We start from the raw sequence: 22572 nt of genomic DNA on the forward strand, positions 1-22572 counted from the left end.
TATTTTAAGCTTAAAATTGTTTCAGCTTAAGATTAGGTTATAGTATTAGTATTTTATCTCGGTTTGAATTTATACAATATTATAATTTATATTGTGTATATGGTATAATGATTTCCAATTATTGTATTTAAATTATTTAATAAAAATAAATATTACTTAATAGTCATTATAAAGGGTACCTAAACATCAAATTAAAATTTAAAAAAACATATAAGATAATGTACATTAAATGTAAACCTAAAATAATTTTGTATCATGTTTATAAACATTTGTCAAGAAAAATCTAAAATCAATGGATTTTGATTATAATAAGTCATGAGTAGGTATATTTATACGATGCAAATCAATTTCAATAGGTGGAAAAAACTTATTTACATTGCTATGAACCACGGACGTATAATATATACGTACGTGCTATGAACGTAAACATATAACATCGCTTTTTTTTCCATATTGAAATGAGATTATAACGGGATACTCCATTGGACGGGATAACATATATAACGGGATACCACCTTGTGTGGGATAACATTTATAACGGGATACCACGTTGTGCGGGATAATATATATAATGGGATATCACCTTGTGCGGGATAACATATATAACGGGATACTCCCTTCCGCGGGATAACCTATATAACGGGATACCAACTTTTGCGGGATTACATATATAAAATGTCCTTGTCCTTGTCCTTGCCCTTGCCCTTGCCCTTGCCCTTGTGCTTGCCCTTGTCCTTGTCCTTGTCCTTGTCCTTGTCCTTGTCCTTGTCCTTGTCCTTGTCCTTGTCCTTGTCCTTGTCCTTGTCCTTGTCCTTGTCCTTGTCCTTGTCCTTGTCCTTGTCCTTGTCCTTGTCCTTGTCCTTGTCCTTGTCCTTGTCCTTGTCCTTGTCCTTGTCCTTGTCCTTGTCCTTGTCCTTGTCCTTGTCCTTGTCCTTGTCCTTGTCCTTGTCCTTGTCCTTGTCCTTGTCCTTGTCCTTGTCCTTGTCCGTTTCCTTGTAAATATTTTGAAAATAAAAATGGTAAGGGGGTTTTGGCGCCCGCAGGCAAATGATTTTTAAGAACCAAAAAAGAAATTATGGACAAAATTATGGTCTTAGAATACACACAATGAAGACTGAACTATGAATTTTCAAGAATAATATATGAAGGATAATTAAATCATGATAAAATTATATTTTTTAGAGTCAAGTGGCTAATAAAGTTTAAAATTTGTGTACACAATAATAAACAAGAGCAATATTTTGAAAATAAAAATGGAAAGGGGGTATTGGCGCCCGCAGGCAAATGATTTTTAAGAATCAAAAAAGGAAATTTGGATAAAAATATGGTCTTAGAATACACAATGAAGACTGCACTATGTATTCTCAAGAAAGATAAATGAAGGACAACTAACTCATGATAAAATTATATTGTTTAGTTGCAAGTGGTTATAATGTTTGAAAATTGTGTCCACAAAAATAAAGTAGAGCAATATTTTGAAAATAAAAATGGAAAGGGGGTATTGGCGCCCGCAGGCAAATGATTTTTAAGAATCAAAAAAGAAATTTTGGATAAAATTATGGTCTTAGAATACACAATGAAGACTGAACTATGTATTTTCAAGAATAATAAATGAAATAATAAATGAAGGATAATTATATCATGATAAAATTATATTTTATATTTTTTAGTTGCAAGTGGTTATAATGTGTGAAAATTGTGTTCACAAAAATAAAGTAGAGCAATATTTTGAAAATAAAAATGGAAAGGGGGTATTGGCGCCCGCAGGCAAATGATTTTTAAGAATCAAAAAAGAAATTTTGGAGAAAATTGTGGTCTAAGAATTCACAATGAAGACTGAACTATGAATTTTCAAGAATAATAAATGAAATAATAAATGAAGGATAATTAAATCATGATAAAATTATATTTTTTAGAGTCAAGTGGCTAATAAAGTTTAAAATTTGTGTACACAATAATAAACAAGAGCAATATTTTGAAAATAAAAATGGAAAGGGGGTATTGGCGCCCGCAGGCAAATGATTTTTAAGAATCAAAAAAGGAAATTTGGATAAAAATATGGTCTTAGAATACACAATGAAGACTGCACTATGTATTCTCAAGAAAGATAAATGAAGGACAACTAACTCATGATAAAATTATATTGTTTAGTTGCAAGTGGTTATAATGTTTGAAAATTGTGTCCACAAAAATAAAGTAGAGCAATATTTTGAAAATAAAAATGGAAAGGGGGTATTGGCGCCCGCAGGCAAATGATTTTTAAGAATCAAAAAATAAATTTTGGATAAAATTATGGTCTTAGAATACACAATGAAGACTGAACTGTGTATTTTCAAGAATAATAAATGAAATAAAAAATGAAGGATAATTAAGTCATGATAAAATTATGTTTTTTAGTTTCACATGGTTAAAAAGTTTGAAAATTGTGAACACAAAAATAAACTAGATTCTTTATAGTTTATTGAACAAATTATGATCAGAGGACGAATTTTTTACTGTGATTGACATTAGTTCATATGAAATACTGGTATAACACTAATACTTGTATGGATTTAAAACCGTGATCCAAATTATGACAATATTAAGCAGGTATATATAATATTTTAAGTATTAAGTATTCATTATAAAAGCTATAAAAAAAGTATGTATAATTATATACATAAGTATAATATATTATTTTAGTATAAATGTAGTATTAATATTTTCCTTGTTAATTTTTAAATATTTTTCATTTTTATGTTGACAATTTCGAATACTTTTTTAGTTAGTAGGAAAGATCTATGCAAAGGTCACGACCAGTGATGATAGTCATCTATCATCACTTGAGCTCAACTTACCATTGTCTATAGGTACCTAACCTAAACAAACCTCCTAATGACTTAATTAACCATCTGGATGTCCGCGGGGAAGGCAGTGCCGTAGCCAGGGTTAGGATTTGGGAGGGAAAAAGTGTATACAGTACTATACACACAACACCCCTCGGGAAGGCTGACTACGACACTGGGTTTAATAAGTATCAATCTAAATGATCGTAGAAAAATAAATGCTGTTTGGGTAACGCGTGACAAACGGATGGTCAACTAGGACACTTTGAATAAATAGATCCTTAGTTGATTTCCGATATAAGTGTTTACTTTTCAAGTTGTTCTATTGATTGTTAACGTCTTAGAAATTTATCTTATTATTAAAATGTTGAGCCTCTTGAAATATTTTTCTCCCTGCTAGATTTTTAGGACTTCGGTGCAACTGCTTCTTAGATAATATATTATGGATAGAGCCATACCCATTTTTTTGGTGTACATAACTTTAAGCACATACTTATATGACGACGAGTGTCTAGCCGCGATGAGTGCATAAATGAGTATACGTGAGGGGAACTGTTGTTAACACATCCATAGTACGAGTACATTCTATCAAATCCTAATCAAAAATTTTAATCTAAACTCGCAAGTATGATTGGATGTAAATTGTACAAGGAATAACTAATAGTTATTAAAGATTTATGGTTTGTATTGTCTCCGACTTGCAGGGCTTGCGAAAGCCCTGTTGAAGAGAATGAGAGTGCGACATCCTCATTAATGCAAAACAACTTTTGTAATATTATTACAATAATGGTGTAATATCTAAATTATTTCCCCTTCCAGCACACTAAAATTATAGTTATCATGCTTTTCTGGGCCCAAAAACGTCGGGTGGTACCATAATGGTAATTTTATATTTATTTTTATATGGTACCTAATAAAATCAACCCTAGACACCAGAAATTGAATTATTACGATTTTGAATATTTTTTAAATGAAACGATCTAAAAAAATGTTTACTCAATCTTTTATTCAATAAAACATTATTATTTATTATTTTAACATAACATTTTGCTGTGTGATTGGTAATCTTTACATCACTGTGTCTGTACATTTTTTGTGACAAAGATCAATTGTCCAGAAGAAAATTTAATCATCTAAAATATCTCAAATTACATACTTATTGTTAATTATTATTATTAAAAAGTTATAGTATGAAGTATAATATCTCATATAGACTTAAACAATGTACAATTGGTTTCTTATTATTTTTATTATTACATAATATACGTTTTTTTTTAAAACAAATCCTTCGGCAATTATATATCCATATTGCATGTGTTTGTTTAGAAACACGTGAGTATGTGGGGTAAGGATTCGTCACTAAGAACCCAGATGGTCACCCATCCAGAAGCTAGAGACGCCATGCGATGTTTGACCACGGCAAACCACCACACCACACCATACCCCAAAATACAGTATACGACTAGTGTGCAGTGCATATACCAGGCCAGACGCAATTTTTTTGTTTTCCAGATATCAACTGCATAACCTGATTTTACTGTTTGGTTTTAAACACATGTAAATAAGACAAGGATTCGTCACTAAGAACCCAGGTAGTTGCCCATCCGAGAGCTAGCAACGACAGTCGATGTGTTGACCTCTAGGTCCAAAATTTATTTTTTTAACATATAGAAACCATATCTATTATAAGAGATAATTAGTACTTGTACGTCTATTTTTCATCAAGTTCAAGAATGTTTTTTTATTTTTATAGCTAATAATAACAACAACACGTATGTCACTTAAAATATTGAATACCTAGGTAATAAATACATACGTGAACAACAAAATTTTTTTTTTTATTTCTAAAATCTTAAATTTAAAAATTCCATTACCTAGACTAGTCGAAAAAGTATAGGTACAATTAACACTAGTATAGATTCCAACACTCAACTAAAATAATAGGTACTTTAAAAATGATTGTATGTCTCAGAAAATTAACCATCACCAGATCTTATTTCTTCTTTCCAGTATTAGAGAATAGAGATTTTGATTAATTTTAAAAAACTAGTAATATAAATTGCTTTCAATTTCAAAAGTTGTTTTTCTTTTATGTGGACAAATTACTATGACAAATTTTTATTTTAAAACATTTTATGTTTTCTAGAGCAAAGAATTTTTATGCATTGTATATATTTTTTCTTTTTTGATAAGCTTTATTGTATGCTTATTTCTATGTTAGTAGTAGTACACAGCATATTTAAAAACTTAAGTGATCAAATTCTAAATGTTTTTAGTGCATCTTTTGATATTTTATCGAAAATCAAGCAATTAGGTAAATATTTTTATGGATCAAAATATAATTATATTAAATATGAAAGAAAAATGAAATTTTTACTAGCTTTTAAATTTTTTTTTTTTTTTAATATATACAATATATCATGTGTCTCAAATAACAGGGTACACTTTATTGCTCATTAACCTGTAAATATCTTTCAATTCTGTTTGTTGGACATCAAACTAGACAAATCAATCATAAATTCCTATATCACTTAAAATTCTTTTAAGTCATGTATTTCTTCATTCTTTTTAAATGTAAATCCCTATTTTAAATATCATTTTTGGATATCATGAAATTCTCATACAAGGAAGGGCTCATCTGATCATACCAACCTAGTATGTCGGACTACAAAAAAAAAATTTAATTTTCAATAATTTACAAAATAAATAATGCCATTGTACACCATAAAAAAAAACCAAATTTACTGGAGACCAAACCAAAAAACTAAGAAGTATAAATAAAATATAAATAATCACACAGAGATGTTTAGATTCAAATAATATAAAAAAATAATATAACTATATTATAGTCCAAATTATGACTAATAATAAATAAAATATAATCCAAAGAAAATTAAAACTTTTTTTATAAATGAATTAAACACAAAGATGTTTAGATTCAAATAAAATAAAAATATATTATAACTATATTATAGTCCAAATGATGACTAATAATAAATAAAGATCAAATAAATATGAATATAAACATGAATAAACAACACAATAATATATTTAAAAAAAAAAATACTCATGGGAAACAAAAAGTAGAAGTCTACGCCAATCACAAAAATAACAAAACCAAGTTGTATGGATACCACTAAAACATATGAGTTAAAAGAATTTTAAGTCATATAGGAATTTATGATTGATTACAGGGTATAATTAAAGGGTAATGAGTGATAAAGTGTACCTACCCTGTTTTGTGGGACACACGGTATATATAAATATAAACATATGATAAATGCATAAAATATTTAATTAAGTAATTTTTATAGTGTAATAAAGAATGTAATTTTTTTTAAGGCATATTTAACTGCGTATAATCAATGAATTTTTAGTAAGTACATAAAAGTCCTAGCTCTAAAGTTATTAATTATAACTTTTACTTCCAATCATGCGCCAACTTTCAAGTTTATTATTTTAATCACTATCATAGTACAATCTTGTAAAGTAATATTAAACAAAAGTATGCAAATATTTTATTTTGAAATTGAAGTCCTAAGATGAATATTTTGAGAATGAGAATTTATAATATTTAAATTTTTTACTTATCAAGACACAACTCTAATATTTTTTTTTATTGAGCATTACAATACTTTTCATAATAAGACTATTAACTATAATAATATGTTTAATGAAATTGTAAATTTGTATATAAAAATAAAATTTGTTATTTTAAAGATAATATTCATTTAATTGATGTGATATTTTAACAAAATATGTGATGACAAAGTCATACTTTTTACAAGACTTATAATAATGTAAACAATCAACAATCAAGAGCTTTTTTGACTTGATAACACTTAAGAGAATGTCAGTGCATTTCTTTTTTTCTCTTTGACCCACGCACAACATAGCAAATATTACGTTCACTATGATCATAATAATTTCTAAAATTAGAGTGAAATGGCCATTTTTAAAATTTTAAGATACTTATATTATTAATACCTAGAGCATCTTATAAGCTACATTTGAAGCGAGTTATGAATACTTTAAAATACTCATAACTCACTTAATAATTTAAGTATAATAAGCCTATGATATGCCCTAAATAAAAATCTAACCATTAATTTTTCTCTAATTTTAGAAATTATTAAGATTATTGTGAACAAAAAATTTGATATATTGCGCATGAGTCGGAGAAAAAAAATTCCACTGACAACTTCTTAATCGGCCTAACCAACCTTCTCTTTTTATTCTATCCCATAAGTCGAAGGTCGTAAACCTTACCTAACCTGGTAGTATCACTCAAGGGGTCGAGTGACCTTTGCAATTTAAGATCCTTTCCTACATATTCAGAATTGTTAACATAACTATTCTACCTAACTATTCCCCTTCCCCCCACCTAACCTAATCCTCTATCTCTGCCACTACCCCTCAACCTAGCCTAACCTAACCTAACCCTCCCCTTCACCTATCTCACTGTCTCTCACAACCTCTCACAATTCCCTCTCACTTTTTGTTCTGTTCCCCCACCTAACATTATCATCTCCCTTTGACACTACCTCTCTCTCATCCTATCACTTTCACACCATCCCCCTCACCTATCTCTCTCACACTCACTCGTCTTACATTCCCCCTCTACCCGTTTTTCTCACACTTGCACCATCTCATTCACTATATCTCCTTATCCTTCATCCTATCTACCTCTCTCACTCCCTCTCACACTATCCTTCTCTCGCCCTTTCTTTACAAGTCACTATAGTACCTACCTTACCTAACCTAACCTAATCTAACCTTACCTCACACTATCTATCTCTATTACTATCCCTCCTTTTCTTTCTCACCCTTTTTCTCTCGATTTTTCTTCTGCTTCTCTACCATCTCTCTACGCTACTTCTCACACTCTCTCTCTCTCTCTCTCTCTCTCTCTTACCATCTCTTAATCCTTCCCTGCCCCCACTCTCACACTCCCAGTCCCTATAGTACCTACAGGTCATCGTACCTGATAATTGGTGAAAATATTTAAATATCATTGAGGAAATTATTAAAAAAAAATTTTTTAATATTATACCTACCAATTTTCTAATTTTTATCACGATTTTATTGATAACTTAAATAGTGTATACCAGTGGTTACAAAACGAATAATTTAAAAATTGCAAGTAATCTATCTCCTGATCAATTAATAAATTAATAAAATTAAAATAAACCTACTGAAAAATAGAAAATTACTTACCGAATCTACTATAAAACTTCATCTTCGAAACATTGTTAATACATTTCACACAGGCTTCACAACGAATATGATAATTAGTTGGCAAATCTTCACTGACGAATACCATCTCTGAAATTTCAATAAAATATTCAACAATATTTTCTGACCTATTCATTTTAGATTGTGAACGAAGTGATGAGTGTATTGATTTTACAATGATGTGTGTTTTTTTTTTTTGTGTGTACAGCATAACTAGTCGAAATAATGCTTCAATTTCAAACTTTCGAGGTGTTTTCTGATGTAAAAGTGAATATTCTTGGTGCATTATAGAGGTCAAAAGTAAACATTTTCCAACGGTTTTCAAAAAAATCGAGAAAAACAAAAAAAAGTAACGGAAAAACGGGAATTTCTACGCAAAACCAGTTTTCGACCAAATCGATTTTTTTATATGGTTGTAATTCAAAAACTAATCACTGTAAATACTTGGAATTTTCACTAAATGTTTATGTTATATATACAGTTTAATTTTCAATTGAGTTATTTATAGACAACTGAAATTTTCAATTTTACTGAAAATTTTTTTTTGAAGTGTCGGTAAAAGTTTTTTGGCCCTATCAAAATACTTGAAATTTTAATAAAAATTTTCTCATAGGTTATTCTTATAGTGATTAAAAAATTATAAGAATACCTAGGCACAATTTTTTTTAATTAGCATTTGAAGTTCAAATATTGACAAAAATTCGTCAAAACCATGAATATATTGTTTTTTTGTGTCTGTCATCACGTTTTGGGGCAGTAAAAGTGCTTCGATTTTTGACTTAAGTACCTTATTCGATCAGAAAGTGAATCTAGTTGGTACTTTGGTGGTCAAAAGTATTCTTAATATTTTTATAAATAATTGGTATAAACAAACTAATAATTAAAGGAAAAACGGGAAATTTTACGCACAATCAGTTTTCGACAAAATCGATTTTGATTTTTGATGTAACTTTAAAACAAATTACAAATTACCATTGATACATGACATATTCACCAAATGTTTATATAAGTATATTCTATCCACCATGAAATTTTGACTTAAGTTGAACTATTCATAGGTATATGCAATTTTCGATCATTATTAGTTTTTTTTAATTAATATCGATAAAAATTGTTTTTTTGGGTAAAAAATCTTGAAAATTTAATACAAGGCTCTTAAAATATTGTTACAATAGCAGTTAAAAAATAAAATAAATTCATAGTCACAATTTTTTTTATAAGCATTCAAATTTTGAATTTTGACAAAATACGTAAAAATCACAAAAATTCGAAAATTGTTTTAAGCTAGAAATTCATAAAAAAAATTTTTTAAATCAAAGATTTGAAAATTTATTAGAAGATTCCTTACAAATTTGTCAATCTTTATCACAAAAAAAATGTCAACCGGAAATTCAAATTAAATTTTTATTAGCATTTGAATTTCAAATATTGACAGAAATTCGTGAAAACCATGAATATTTGCAAATTATTTTGTAGTTCAAAATTCATAATATCGTTTGTATTTATATCTAAGGTTATAAAATTTAACACTTAGTTTTTCATAAGTTTTGTTTCAAATAGCTATAGAGAAAATTCGATGCGTCATTATAGGCAAAATGTTTTGAGCGTTTGAGTTTTAAATTTTTATGAAATCGCGTAATGATAACGATTTATCCTCAAACCAGGTATATGTATACCTATGATAATATAAGGTATTATGAATTATGATAACTACATGCAATGTTTTTGGAAAAATTGATTAACCATGCCTTATACAAAATGCGTCTTATTTGAAAAATAAAATATTTGTTTCAAAATAGAATTTTAATATAATAATAATTATATCCTAGACTGACAAATCATCTCCGTTCAGAATCGTTTTTCATATACAATGATACCTATCATTGCATTCAAATTTAACCTACCCTTGCCAGAGGTCCACCCCACCCACTAATGTACAGCAGAGCGACATCCACTTACCCGCTTTTTTTTATCATTACAGATAATATATAGCTAAACAATCCGTTTAATGTCATTATGTGTTTTGATTATTTTATTCAAGAACTTATTAATTTTATATGGCTATAAAAACATTATACCTACTGGATGGCTACTAAAACTCTAGTACCGATTCATTTTTATTTTAATAATTTTTTATACAAACTTTAATTATTACTGCGATTATTGCGTATTATAGTTTTTAGATTCTGAACGAAGTGATGAATGTATTGATTTTACAATGATGTGTGTGTGTTTTTTTTTTGTTTTTGAGTCTGTGTACAGCATAACTAGTCGAAATAATGCTTCGATTTCAAACTTTAGGGGTGGTTTCCGATGTAAAATTGAAGATCCTTGGTGCATTATAGAGGTCGAAAGTAAACATTTTCCAACAGTTTTCAAAAAAATCGAGAAAAACAAAAAAAAAAAAATGACAGAAAAACTGTAACTTTTACGCAAAACCAGTTTTCGACCAAATTGATTTTTTTATATGGTTGTCATTCAAAAACTAATCACTGTAAATACTTGAAATTTTCACCAAATGATTATGTTATCGTTATATATATACAGTTTAATTTTCAAAAAGATTTGACTTTTTTTGAGTTATTTATAGAACACTGAAATTTTTGAATTTTTTGAGAATTTTTTTTGAAGTGTCGGCAAAAAAATGTTGGACGACCAAAAAAACTTGAAAATTTAATACAAGGTTCCTTATAAGTTGTTCTAATTGTAGCTAAAAAAAATTTAAAATCGTTATTCACAATTTTTATTCATGGTAGTGATTAAAAAATTACAAAAATACATAGGCACGATTTTTTTTTATTAGCATTTGAAGTTCAAATTTTGACTAAATACATAAAAATTACGGCAATGTTCAAATTATCTTAGATCGAAATTCATAAAAGTTTTTCGTTTTATACCTAAGATTTGAGAATTTAATACAAGACTCATAATATATTTTTACAATAGCAGTTGAAAAATAAAAGAAACATAAAGCCACATTATTATTTTACATGCATTCAAAGTTTAATTTTGACAACATACGTAAAAATCAAAAAAATTCGTAAATTATTTTATCCTAGAAATTCATAAAAAATTTTCCTTTTATACCTAAGATTTTAGAATTTAATACAAGGCTCTTAACATATTGTTACAATAGCAGTTAAAAAATAAAATAAATTCATAGTCACAATTTTTTTTATAAGTATTCAAATTTTGAATTTTGACAAAATACGTAAAAATCACAAAAATTCGAAAATTGTTTTAAGCTAGAAATTCATAAAAAATTTTTTTTAAATCCAAGATTTGAAAATTTATTAGAAGATTCCTTACAAATTTGTCAATCTTTATCACAAAAAAAATGTCAACCGGAAATTCAAATTAAATTTTTATTAGCATTTGAATTTCAAATATTGACAGAAATTCATGAAAACCATGAATATTTGCAACTTGGGAATATATTTTTCGTGACGTTAGATATTTATTTAAAGCCTAACATAAGATTCAAGCCTCAAAAGAATATGAAAATAAACTTACCTCAAACATCGACTCTTTTTCGGGGTTTTGGTGAAATCCGAGACGTGTATGGGTACACTCCGATACCGACGTAAGAACGCATCAGATACTTAATTGAAGTCTGAAAATATTATTAATTATGAAATTAAAATTATACGGAATACAGAATATTTTTAGTTCATGTTTGATCTAGTGCTCATTGAAATTATAATTTTAGAATCTTTAATCGACTGCCACTTCTAATTCTGAAAAGACAATATTGTCACAGATTATATTGTGTTAGGCTAATAGGATAAATCCAAAGATATGTAATATTTCAATAAAACTTCTATTACCAAGGAGGTTCACGTTTGTGAATAATGTTCATTTAAATAATTAAATGTGATATAACAATAACCAAAAAATATTTGTAATTTTAAATTTAAATTATAATATAATATATTGTTTTTCTTAGCCTATTTTTGTTTGATTATTGATTACGATCATGCTCCTTTTATGCATTACAGGTATTATATATCTAAAATAATCCGATTAATGTTTAATTTTTATATTCCTTTCCTAGTTATAATGTGTTAATTTATGTTTTAAATATTTTATTCAAGATCTTATTATTTCTTCACTAGTTCACTAACCACAACAAGTTAACTACTAGAATTCGGATAGGTACCTAACCGGTTCGTTTTTATTTTAATAACGTAAAGATTAATTACAATTACTTGTATTAATGTTTATTTATTTTACTTCGATAATTTAAAAATATTATTCCGATTTAGGTATTATTTATGAATTTTTGATATATTGTGTTTTTTTTAGAAAATAAATAATAAATGCAATTTTAATAAATTTTACCTACGTAAAATATAAAATAACCTATTCATGAAAAAAACCAGGGCATAATTAATTTTTTAAGAAAAACAAAATTGTTCAATCTTATATATATAAAAAAAAAAAATGTGTTATCCTAATTAAATAACTTACCATTGTATCAGTACCTATACATATTAATACATTATATTATATCATCATTGTAAATAAGTGTAACTAATGGCCTCTGTTGTCGATGTAAATATGCTCAATAAAAAAAAATATATATATAAAATAATTATAAAATCGTTTACCTATAAATTTGTAAAAATTTAATTTAATTTTAAATGGTTTAACATTTAAGCAAAATGAATTATAAATATAATGTATAAATAGGTAATAATATATTAATCTATGTCAGTTGTTGGCTTATTGTATATATTTTTTATAATATTATATACCCTAATAAATACCGAATGTAATTCATTCTATTAATCATTTTCTAATCATTTCTAATGTACAAAACCTTATCAACCATAAATTTTAATTTAATTATGTTATTGTTCTATGAAAATATTAACAGCTATTAAAAATGCAGAATTTAATATTACAAATAAAGTAATATTGGATAGTTAAATACAACACCTTCAGTGATAAGTACATGAATATGAGAACAGTAAGTAGGTACTTAGCAGCTACACAGTTGCAATTTTTTACAAGCTATATTATTAAAATATTTTTTCAGACGATTTACCATTGAAAACCACACATAACAAATTCAAACAAATCAAATGAAAGTTCACAAAATTGCATTGAGCTAACTATAGGTGCCAATTGAAACTTAGTGTGATAAAATGACTGACTCTAATAGTAAATAATAATGTTATCTTGATCTCGTGTTTATATGAACTCTATGTTATAACACAATTTGTATTCTGTTTACAGCTTTAGATACCTAATGAAGATTTTGATGATAGTATTAAAGACAAGGACTGGAAGGAAAATAAAAGCTCAGAAACATCATAAGAAAGGTCTAAAATCAGAATTTGATGACATTTTAACTAGAACAAGGTATCATAGTAAAGATTTTTGTAACAACATTAATAAAAATATTATCGGTCAAATGGTTTTATAGAGAGATATTAAGTTAATTAAAGTTAAAAAATAATTCCCTGATAAATTGTTTTTACATCAATTTAAGCAACTTATGGGCAAGCAAATTATCAAGAAATTATAGTTTTAAATAAAAATAAAATTACCAAACATACATTACATATGAAATTTGCATTTATTGAAAAGCCTAGAATCTTACAAATAAAAAAGATTTAATTTTATCGCGCAAAGCAAAACTTATTCCAGATACTTATTGTCATTTTTATAAAAACTTAAAAATATCTGAAAATTGATAATACTTATAACAAATAGGTACTAATAAAATAATAATAATAATAAAAAACTATGAAGATGGTGATTAATTTATATAATAAATCGTAACCATATAGGTAACTATATAATTAAAATAATAATAAATTATTCAAATTCGTACATAATTTTATAGTCTTGTACTCTTGTTGTTCAAAAGCATTTGATAATTTTATAGTCATTATCAATTTAGAATATATTTATTTTTTAATTTGTCATATTATTTGTTACTTTGATACATAAAAATAAACTTATTGACTTAAAGATAAGTAGTTTTTTATTTTGTGTTTTATGGTAAATTATTTTTAAAGATATTGATTACATACCTACAACTATTAAATGATTAATTTTTATCCTTATATACATATTACCTGTACAATTATAAATTATAACACAACAATTTTAATCAAATTTCAAAAAAACTAACAGTTAATAATATTTTATTATTCATTAATAATTTAAAGTTCAATACTGCCATAATTGGATATATGACACAAAAATAAACATATATCTTAAATTCAATACTGCCATATTTTGATATGTCTGAAAATCAATTTCTGTATGCAATACAGCCACATATCAAAATATGACAGTCTTGCATTTACTTAAAAAATTGTAAAAGACCATAATACGTCTGACTTTTTGGGTTCAAGGGAATATTTTATTATATTTGAGAAAGTCACAATATAAAGTAGGTATGTTTAAAGTACCTATTGTAGTTTTTAGTTTCAAATTCATAGGTGAAGAACTCTTTGCAAACAATCACCATTGGAAAAGTGTACGAACGTGTACCTCAATTCTTTTATAACATTAAGCCGCAAAAGAATTGGTATTAAAACAAACTTACCTTAAACATCGATTATTTTGGGCTTTGTTAGAGTCCGCAACGTGTATGCAATCCGACGCTGAAATGGAAACGCATCAGATAATGCTGAATTGAAGTCTAAAAATAATGTGATTTATGAAAAAAAAAGATTAAACGGAAAGCAGGATGTTTTTCGTTTATGTCTACTTTGCTATCTAATTGAAATGTTAGAATCTTTAATAGACTGCGTCCTCCGCAACGACTTTGACAATCACCATGGATTATATTGTACTAAATCAATAAGAGAAATCCATAGATACCTAGGTATATATTATAATACTACTTTTAAATCAACGATGCCCTTGTATACAATCTGTTCATTGCAGGGCATCGGGCAATAATGAAATGAGATAACTATACCGAAATAATGCATAACTTTAAATTAAAATTATGTATAACAAAATAAAGTACCTTGGTATTATTTTAATTATTTTTTTTTAAATTTATTTATTTGATTATCGATTAAGAATATTTAAGATGGTGTTTAAATGTTAGAAGCACATGCATATTTTTACTAAAATATATTTCTTTATGAACTATTAAATAAAAATGTTGATTTAAATAAATGTGATTACTGATTTTTAAAGTTAAAATTAAGTTATACAGTGTACACATTAATTTTTCGTACCGACCATATCGGGCGACAGCTAGTTTGTAAAATTCCAAGTCAAAAGTTTTCTCCGAATACGAAACTAATACCTAATTAATTACAAATTTGTTATTTATTATAATAAATTAATTATCTACGGCAAAAGACACCAATATGCCAATCATGTGCCACCACAATCTCATTAAACACATCTTCGTAGCATAATAATATTGTTAATCATAAGGTCATGACAATATTATAATGAGTAGGGCTAGGGTTTGAAAGCAAATACTTCATTTTTAATATAGGTAGGTACGAGATAGAAATTTAATTTTTATATTATATATAAATTAGATTCACGCCATTCTTATTCCAAATAAACCAATTTATTTTGGCTTTTTTTTTGTTTCTTTCAGTTATTTTAGATGTCGAATTTGTATATTATGTTTATTATAGTAATAAAAAAAATTAATTTAAGTGATAAGAAAATCTGGAATACGCATTGCAGCCTAAATGAGTTATTGCATGGTTTTTTATATGTATAAAAATTTCATGTCAGACATGTCTGTTGCAATAGTTAGTTTCACTACTGAAATCTTGCCAAATATAATATGGTAGTGAATTATTTTAGATTCTGAACGGAATGATGAATGTATTTATTTTACAATAATGTGTGTTTTTATTTTTATTTTTGTGTCTGTGTACAGCATAACTAGTCAAACTAATGCTTCAATTTCAAACTTTTGTGGTGGTTTCCGATGTAAAAGTGTACCTAGTGATATACCTAGTATTCATGTTACATTTTTACATGATATATTGATACTTATCAAGCATATTTTACAATTTCGTAGCACTGTGTAAATTTACATAACTCACTATTATCTTTAGTACCTATATAAAATGTAATAAGTCTTAAGCTACTTATTCTAATTAAATAGTTATTTACTAATAATTATTTATTAATTTTAATATTATTTTCTAGACTGAACTTGTTTTAATTGTGGCTGATGATTATATTATCATACATTCATATTATAACAAATATTTTATAGCTTACTCAAATATGTATTTTTTTTTTTTATTATTATAATTTAATGCATGTATTTTCACTTTCTAGACAGTTTTACATTTCAAGAATATTAAATATGCATATCTTATAAATAAAAATCTAGTTAAATTATAAATGTATGTTAATTTTTGTATTTTATCAATTGTATTTATACATTAGAATTAAAATTCAACACTTGATGGTAATTTTATTTAAAATATGAATCATTAGTGTTATAGAATAATATTGAATATGTATAAATTTGATCTACGAGTATACAGATTTCTGACTTGGTCCAACATCCGTCTATCAAGCAAAAATAATAAAATAACAATGTTTTTCCGTACAAATTATATAATTAAAATATTATTACTTCTAAAGCTAAATAATATATTTTTTTAGTTACCTATAGTAAATGTATTTATGTAATTATGAAAATTATGCATGTATATTATGTATTATAAAATACATAATTATATTGTTATATAATAATATAATCATTTAATAAAAATTAAATTTCAAAAACAAAAAAAGGCGGTAAAAGTTTGGACGATACATGGCTGTTATCTACTTAGTTGGCCACTCTCTTATTATCTAGGCTCTCTAATCTAAGGTTTTAACTAAATGATATATAAGTGTTTTATACGGATGGCATTGTAAACACTCACCAAGGTTTATAGATAATAATATCTAATATATATTATTATCTATAAACGTTGAACACTCACAATAACTTTACTATCACAAATTCACAACCATATTATCAGACCTTACAACAAACATTCCCCTCATATTCTGACTCTAGCAGTGGCGTATTTTGGGAGGGTATCCTCCATGTCTTCAGACCCCCCAACATTTAAAAAAAAGTCCTAATATATTGGATATTAGTGTTGTCACTTATTTTATAGTATACTATTTTTATCAAATGTAAAACTTCTTGTCATTTCCTAACATATTAATTTGTTAAAAAATTAATTCAATGTCTTTTTACATTAGTAAATAATACTAAAAATTTTGTTTTTGAGATTCAATAAATGTTGACACCCCCCCCCCCCCCCCCCCCCCGAGAAATCAACCAAAATACGCCGCTGGACTTTTTATAATTTTGTATTCTTATTCAAAAATTTTGAATAAAGTTATTTGCAATAAAAAAAAAAAAAAAAACAATAATTATATGTCTTTAATCATTTTAAATAAAATATAATCAGCAAAATATAAATTGTTTGATGCAAAAAGGAAAATGTTATGACTGAATGTCTCATGTTTTTATAGTTCTGTGGACGCAAATAAAAACATCAAATATATAATTATTTTCTTTGATATACGATCTTTCATCCAATACAAATGAGTGACCACAGATTTTAAAATTTAACTTCGTTTAGCTTAATAAAATTTTTACAGAATATGCCTACCTTGCACTCAGCTAGCCTTTCAATTAAATATATATATATATATGTTTTAAAAATCTATGCACAATATTATCGAAATGTATTTTTTGGGTTCAATAAAATGTATATATATATAATACGTTTTTTTTTAGGTAATATTGGTGGATCCTTGGGATTATTTCTTGCCGCAAGCATAATTAGTGTATTTGAACTTATATACTTTTTTGTGGTACGATTATACGTTGATCGATGGAATAAAAAGAAAAAGAAAAAATAATATAATAAAATAATTTGTAGACGCTAAATAGTTAACTGAAAAATTCCAATGATAATTTTATTTAGTTATTCACTATAATCTTATAATATAGTGGAACACCAAAGATTATCTATAATATCTACCTACTTAATTTGATTAGATAGTAAAACTATGATGGTTTAATATCTACAAACCCAACGTGTTAACTGTAAGCTTAACGCTGTTAACCGAAATAATCATGTAAAATTTACTAAATACGAGTTTTTTTTATTTTGTATTGGAATGAGTTATTAAATAAATAAAGTACAAGTTACATTTTTTATAGCATATTCAATTTGAAAAATAATATTTTAAAGAACTTTTTTGACTAACTTAAATATTTTAGTCCGAAATTGCAAAAATCGAAAAACCACCCTTCTTTGAACTTCAACCCTCTTGAGGCACGCCTTAGGGTTGATCAATATTTACAAAACTTCACACAAATCATTATTTTGTTGTTTTGAACAAATTCCAGGGGTGGCCCGTTCAAAAATTGAAAAAAAAATTTCATCATCTATACAAGGATCGCCCTCAGGTACATAGGTACAAGATTTTTTCATTATGGATATACTGCGTGTACTATGAATCATAATCGATGATATACCATTATTATACAGTATTTGTAAAGATTGGAGAAATATACGTAATTTAAAAAGGATATACAGGGTGATTGATTTATCAAAAAACACTCATTATTTCAAAAAGTATTGACTTTTTTCAAAATATTTTTTTACATGGTTTTAAGTTGTTAAAAACCAAGTTTTTATTAAAAAATTATATTTTTAAATATTTTTTATCCTTATCATTTTTTATGTTTTTACTTTTTTGAGTGACAACATAGAGTTTTAATTTAATATTCCAAAGCAGAATATTTTTCTAAGTATTTTGATACATAGAAATCGAATTTGGGGATAGTAGTTTATGAGTTATAAGTATTTAAAGTTTAGACACGCGGAGTAGAGGACAAACATTTTGCGGGGTAACCCCGTACCACTCCACTCTACCAATCTAAACTTTAAATAATTATAACTCATAAACTAATAGCCCCAAATTCGATTTTTATATATCAAAATACTAAGAAAAATATTCTGCTTTGGAATATGAAATTAAAACTCTATGTTGTCATTCAAAATAGTAAAAACATAAAAAATGATAAGGATAAAAAATATTTAAAAATATAATTTTATAATAAAAACGTTGGTTTTTTAACAATTTGAAACCATGTAAAAATATTTTGAAAAAAGTCAATACTTTTTGAAATAATTCGTGTTGTTTGATAAAAAAATCACCCTGTATACTTTTTTTTTTATCAAATATACCTTTTTATTTTATTCTTTTAATTGAATAGATTTTTACAAATATTTTATATTTAGATTGTTTGATGAAAAACAAATTTTTTACACAAAACATTTTTAAACAAAAATTATATATTCCCGGACATACCGGCATCGCAGGGAATGAAATAGCGGACAAATACGCTAAACTTGCCGCATCTAACAAAAACACAACCAAACTAAATATCTCCTCATACGATGACATCAAAAAGACAGTCCAAACACAAATAAGGAAAAAATGGCATATACTCTGGAACGATCAAGACACAAAACTAAACCAGATCAAAAGAACAACATTCAGTTGGGAGAACCATGAATTTAACCGAAAAGAAGAAACCACTATAAATCGACTCAGAATTGGGCACTCTAGATTAACACATGGATACCTCATGGCAAAAGAAGAACCCCCCATATGCGAAGGATGTGGGACCCCGCTCACTATCAAACATATACTAACGGAATACCAACTATATCAACAGGAACGAATAAACTTCAATATTACAGAAACACTTGATTCACTACTCGGTCCGGATCCCGACCAAAACAGGAAAATACTTAATTTTTTAAAATCAATTAATTTAATAAAACAAATATAATGTAAATATAAATGTAAATACAATTATGTAACAAAGTATCACAAAAAAAAAACTGTAACTAATGGCCTAAGATGCCGGGTTGTAACAAATAGATCAATAAAAAAAAAAAAAAATTATATTTCAATAAAAAATCATACAGTATTAAAATATCCTTAAATCTATTTTTCAATTTTAATAAAAAAAAAAAAAAAAAATGTAAATGTAATTTAATACAAATTTTCCGTGATACTACGTTAGAACTACCTTTTATAAAATCCAATTAATGTAAAAAAATAAAAAATCGCATTTGTATAAAAACATCATTTTAATTTAAAAAATGTTATTTCATTTACCAAATAATCGACTAGCATGAAAAAATTAAGATTACTATCATAATAAGCTATTTTAGATAGTTAATAACGTATTAGAATAAAATCCAAAAACTTTGAAAATTCGTAGGGGTGGGAATTTTGACTTGCAAATTGCGGGAGTGGACTTACAAATTCTTGCAAATTATAACGAGTGTTTTGACACTAGTTTCGAAATTTTCTGATAACAACATTTTCTGATTCCACCCCTTATAACTTCTTTGTTTTTGACTTGCAAATTTCGGGATTGGACTTGCAAATTCTTGCTAATTACTTACAAAATAATGGCACTTTGAAAAACATGTTTTGAAAAAGTGTAAGGGCCAACTTCACAGACATAAATATATTCATCATATAAATAAATTTTAATAAAATGATAATAGGTACATTAGTAATGCATACACAGATTCTATTCTATATGTATATATATATATATAACCCTTATATCATTTACACTTTAAAACATATTTTAGGGGTCATGCATACAATATAACAATCAATAACAACAATAAAATAATGTCATTGATACAGTTAGAATTATCTTGGTATATATTCGCATTTACCATTGAAAAATACTATACTCAGTATCTACTATAATCACGCTTTAAATTTATTGCCCAGCATTCATATGGATATTATATTATCATATTGTATATACCTTCCTAGTTCCTAAATGGTAAACAGACACTTTGTACGGTGAAAATAAACCGGATAATATATTTTACAAGATAAGATAAAATCAAATTGCTCAAAACTTTAGATCGTAAATCGTGATCGCGTTATATGACACAGTAGATCAGTGGAACATATTATAATCTATACACTCTAAAAAGTCTAAAATACAACACCAAAATCAAACTACAAAACAAAATCCAAAAAAGGCGGGTAAGTCGTGGATGTCGCTCTGCTGTACACCTGTACAGTAGGTTACAAGTGGGTTACTGTAATGGATGGAATTAAATTTGAATCCAATGATATTATATCATTGTTGCGAAAAACGATTCTGAGCGAAGACAATTTATCTGTCTAGGATATATTATAGATTATTAAAAACTTTCAAACCTTAGATTTAAATAGAAACATTTTTATTAATTTCTAGTTTAAAATAATTTGCGAATTTTCGTGATTTTCGTGATTTTTACATAATATGTTGTCAAAATTCAAACTTTAAATGCTTGTAAAAAAAAATTGTGCCAATATATTTATTTTATTTTTCACCTGCTATTGTAAAAATATGTTAGGAGCCTTATATAAAATTTTAAATTCTTAGATATAAAAGGAAAATTTTTAATGAATTTCTAGCATAAAATAATTTACGAATTTTCATGATTTTTACGTATGTTATCAAAATTCAAAATTTGAATGCTTATAAAAAAAAATTGTCTCAATGTATTTCTTTTATTTTTCAACTGCTATTGTAAAAATATGTTAAGAGCCTTGTATTAAATTTTCAAATCTTAAAATTAAAAAAAAAAACTTTTATGAATTTTTATCTAAGATAATTTGAACATTGTCATAATTTTTACATATTTAGTCAAAATTTGAACTTTAAATGTTTATAAAAAAAATCTTACCTATGTATTTTTAATATTTTTTAACTACTATTGTTACAATGTGTTAGAAGCCTTGTAATCAATTTTCAAGCTTTTCTACCAAACAAATACATTTTTATCGATATTTATAGAAAAAAAAACTAAAAAAGTTGAAAAATTAAAATGTCAGTAAACAGCTCAAAACAAATCTATATGTTTTGAAAATTTTATCAAATATATGAAATGCCTATATAAACATTCAGTCAAAATTTCAAGTATCTGCGGTCGTTTGTTTTAAAGTTACACCAAAATACGGAAATCGCTTTCTGATCGAACGAGGTACTGAAGTCAAAAATCGAAGCACTTTTACTGCCCCAAAACGTGATGACAGACACAAAAAAAAAAACACACATCATGCTAAAATCAATACATTCATCGCTCCGCTCAGAATCTAAAATGTTTAAATGTATGACTATGCCATGTTGAGGATAAATAAATCAAATATTCGTTGGAAGTATTCAAAAGTGACCTAAACGAGTAAAGTTACTTTAAACCTTTATGAACCGATGAGTTGTAAGTTTTTATAAATCATATATATTTTTACCTGAAATAGTACTAACTGTCCGGGATTTTAACTTTTTCTAGGTGACCATACAAAGCGTCCTACAACCTCCAAAATAGATTAATGATAACATAATAGTTACATACCTACACGGTACACGATGTGCTTCAAATTTGAGTTAAACAAGTCCGACCGTAATAATTGTAATATAATTATTTATGTTTTACCTATTCACAAT

The 22572-nt window shown here is 26.5% G+C and overlaps 1 protein-coding gene across 1 annotated transcript; it reads right to left on the bottom strand.

Annotated features, from left to right (window-relative positions):
* Nucleotides 1-166: 166 nt before the first annotated feature.
* LOC149058603 (uncharacterized) lies at nucleotides 167-14932 on the bottom strand. The gene is made up of 5 exons (XM_089218416.1): nucleotides 14626-14932; nucleotides 11574-11673; nucleotides 8043-8150; nucleotides 653-992; nucleotides 167-179 (listed from the first exon to the last, which is right to left on the bottom strand). Exons 3-5 carry the CDS (start codon nucleotides 8146-8148, stop codon nucleotides 167-169), a joined length of 459 nt encoding a protein of 152 aa, XP_089074542.1. The 5' UTR covers nucleotides 8149-8150; nucleotides 11574-11673; nucleotides 14626-14932.
* Nucleotides 14933-22572: the final 7640 nt, after the last annotated feature.

Source organism: Diuraphis noxia, unplaced genomic scaffold (assembly GCF_037042655.1).
Source record: "Diuraphis noxia isolate RWA-SAM2 unplaced genomic scaffold, SU_Dnox_SAM2 contig0002, whole genome shotgun sequence".
Classification (NCBI taxonomy): Eukaryota; Metazoa; Arthropoda; class Insecta; order Hemiptera; family Aphididae; genus Diuraphis; species Diuraphis noxia.

What these genes read in the sequence shown, in the direction of transcription:
- LOC149058603 (XM_089218416.1), bottom strand. Translation starts at nt 8,148, where the DNA reads ATGGTATTCGTCAGTGAAGATTTGCCAACTAATTATCATATTCGTTGT. An exon ending in GAAGTTTTATAGTAGATTCG is followed by an intron (nt 993 to 8,042) that starts GTAAGTAATTTT and finishes AATATTTACAAG; the next exon opens with GAAACGGACAAGGACAAGGA.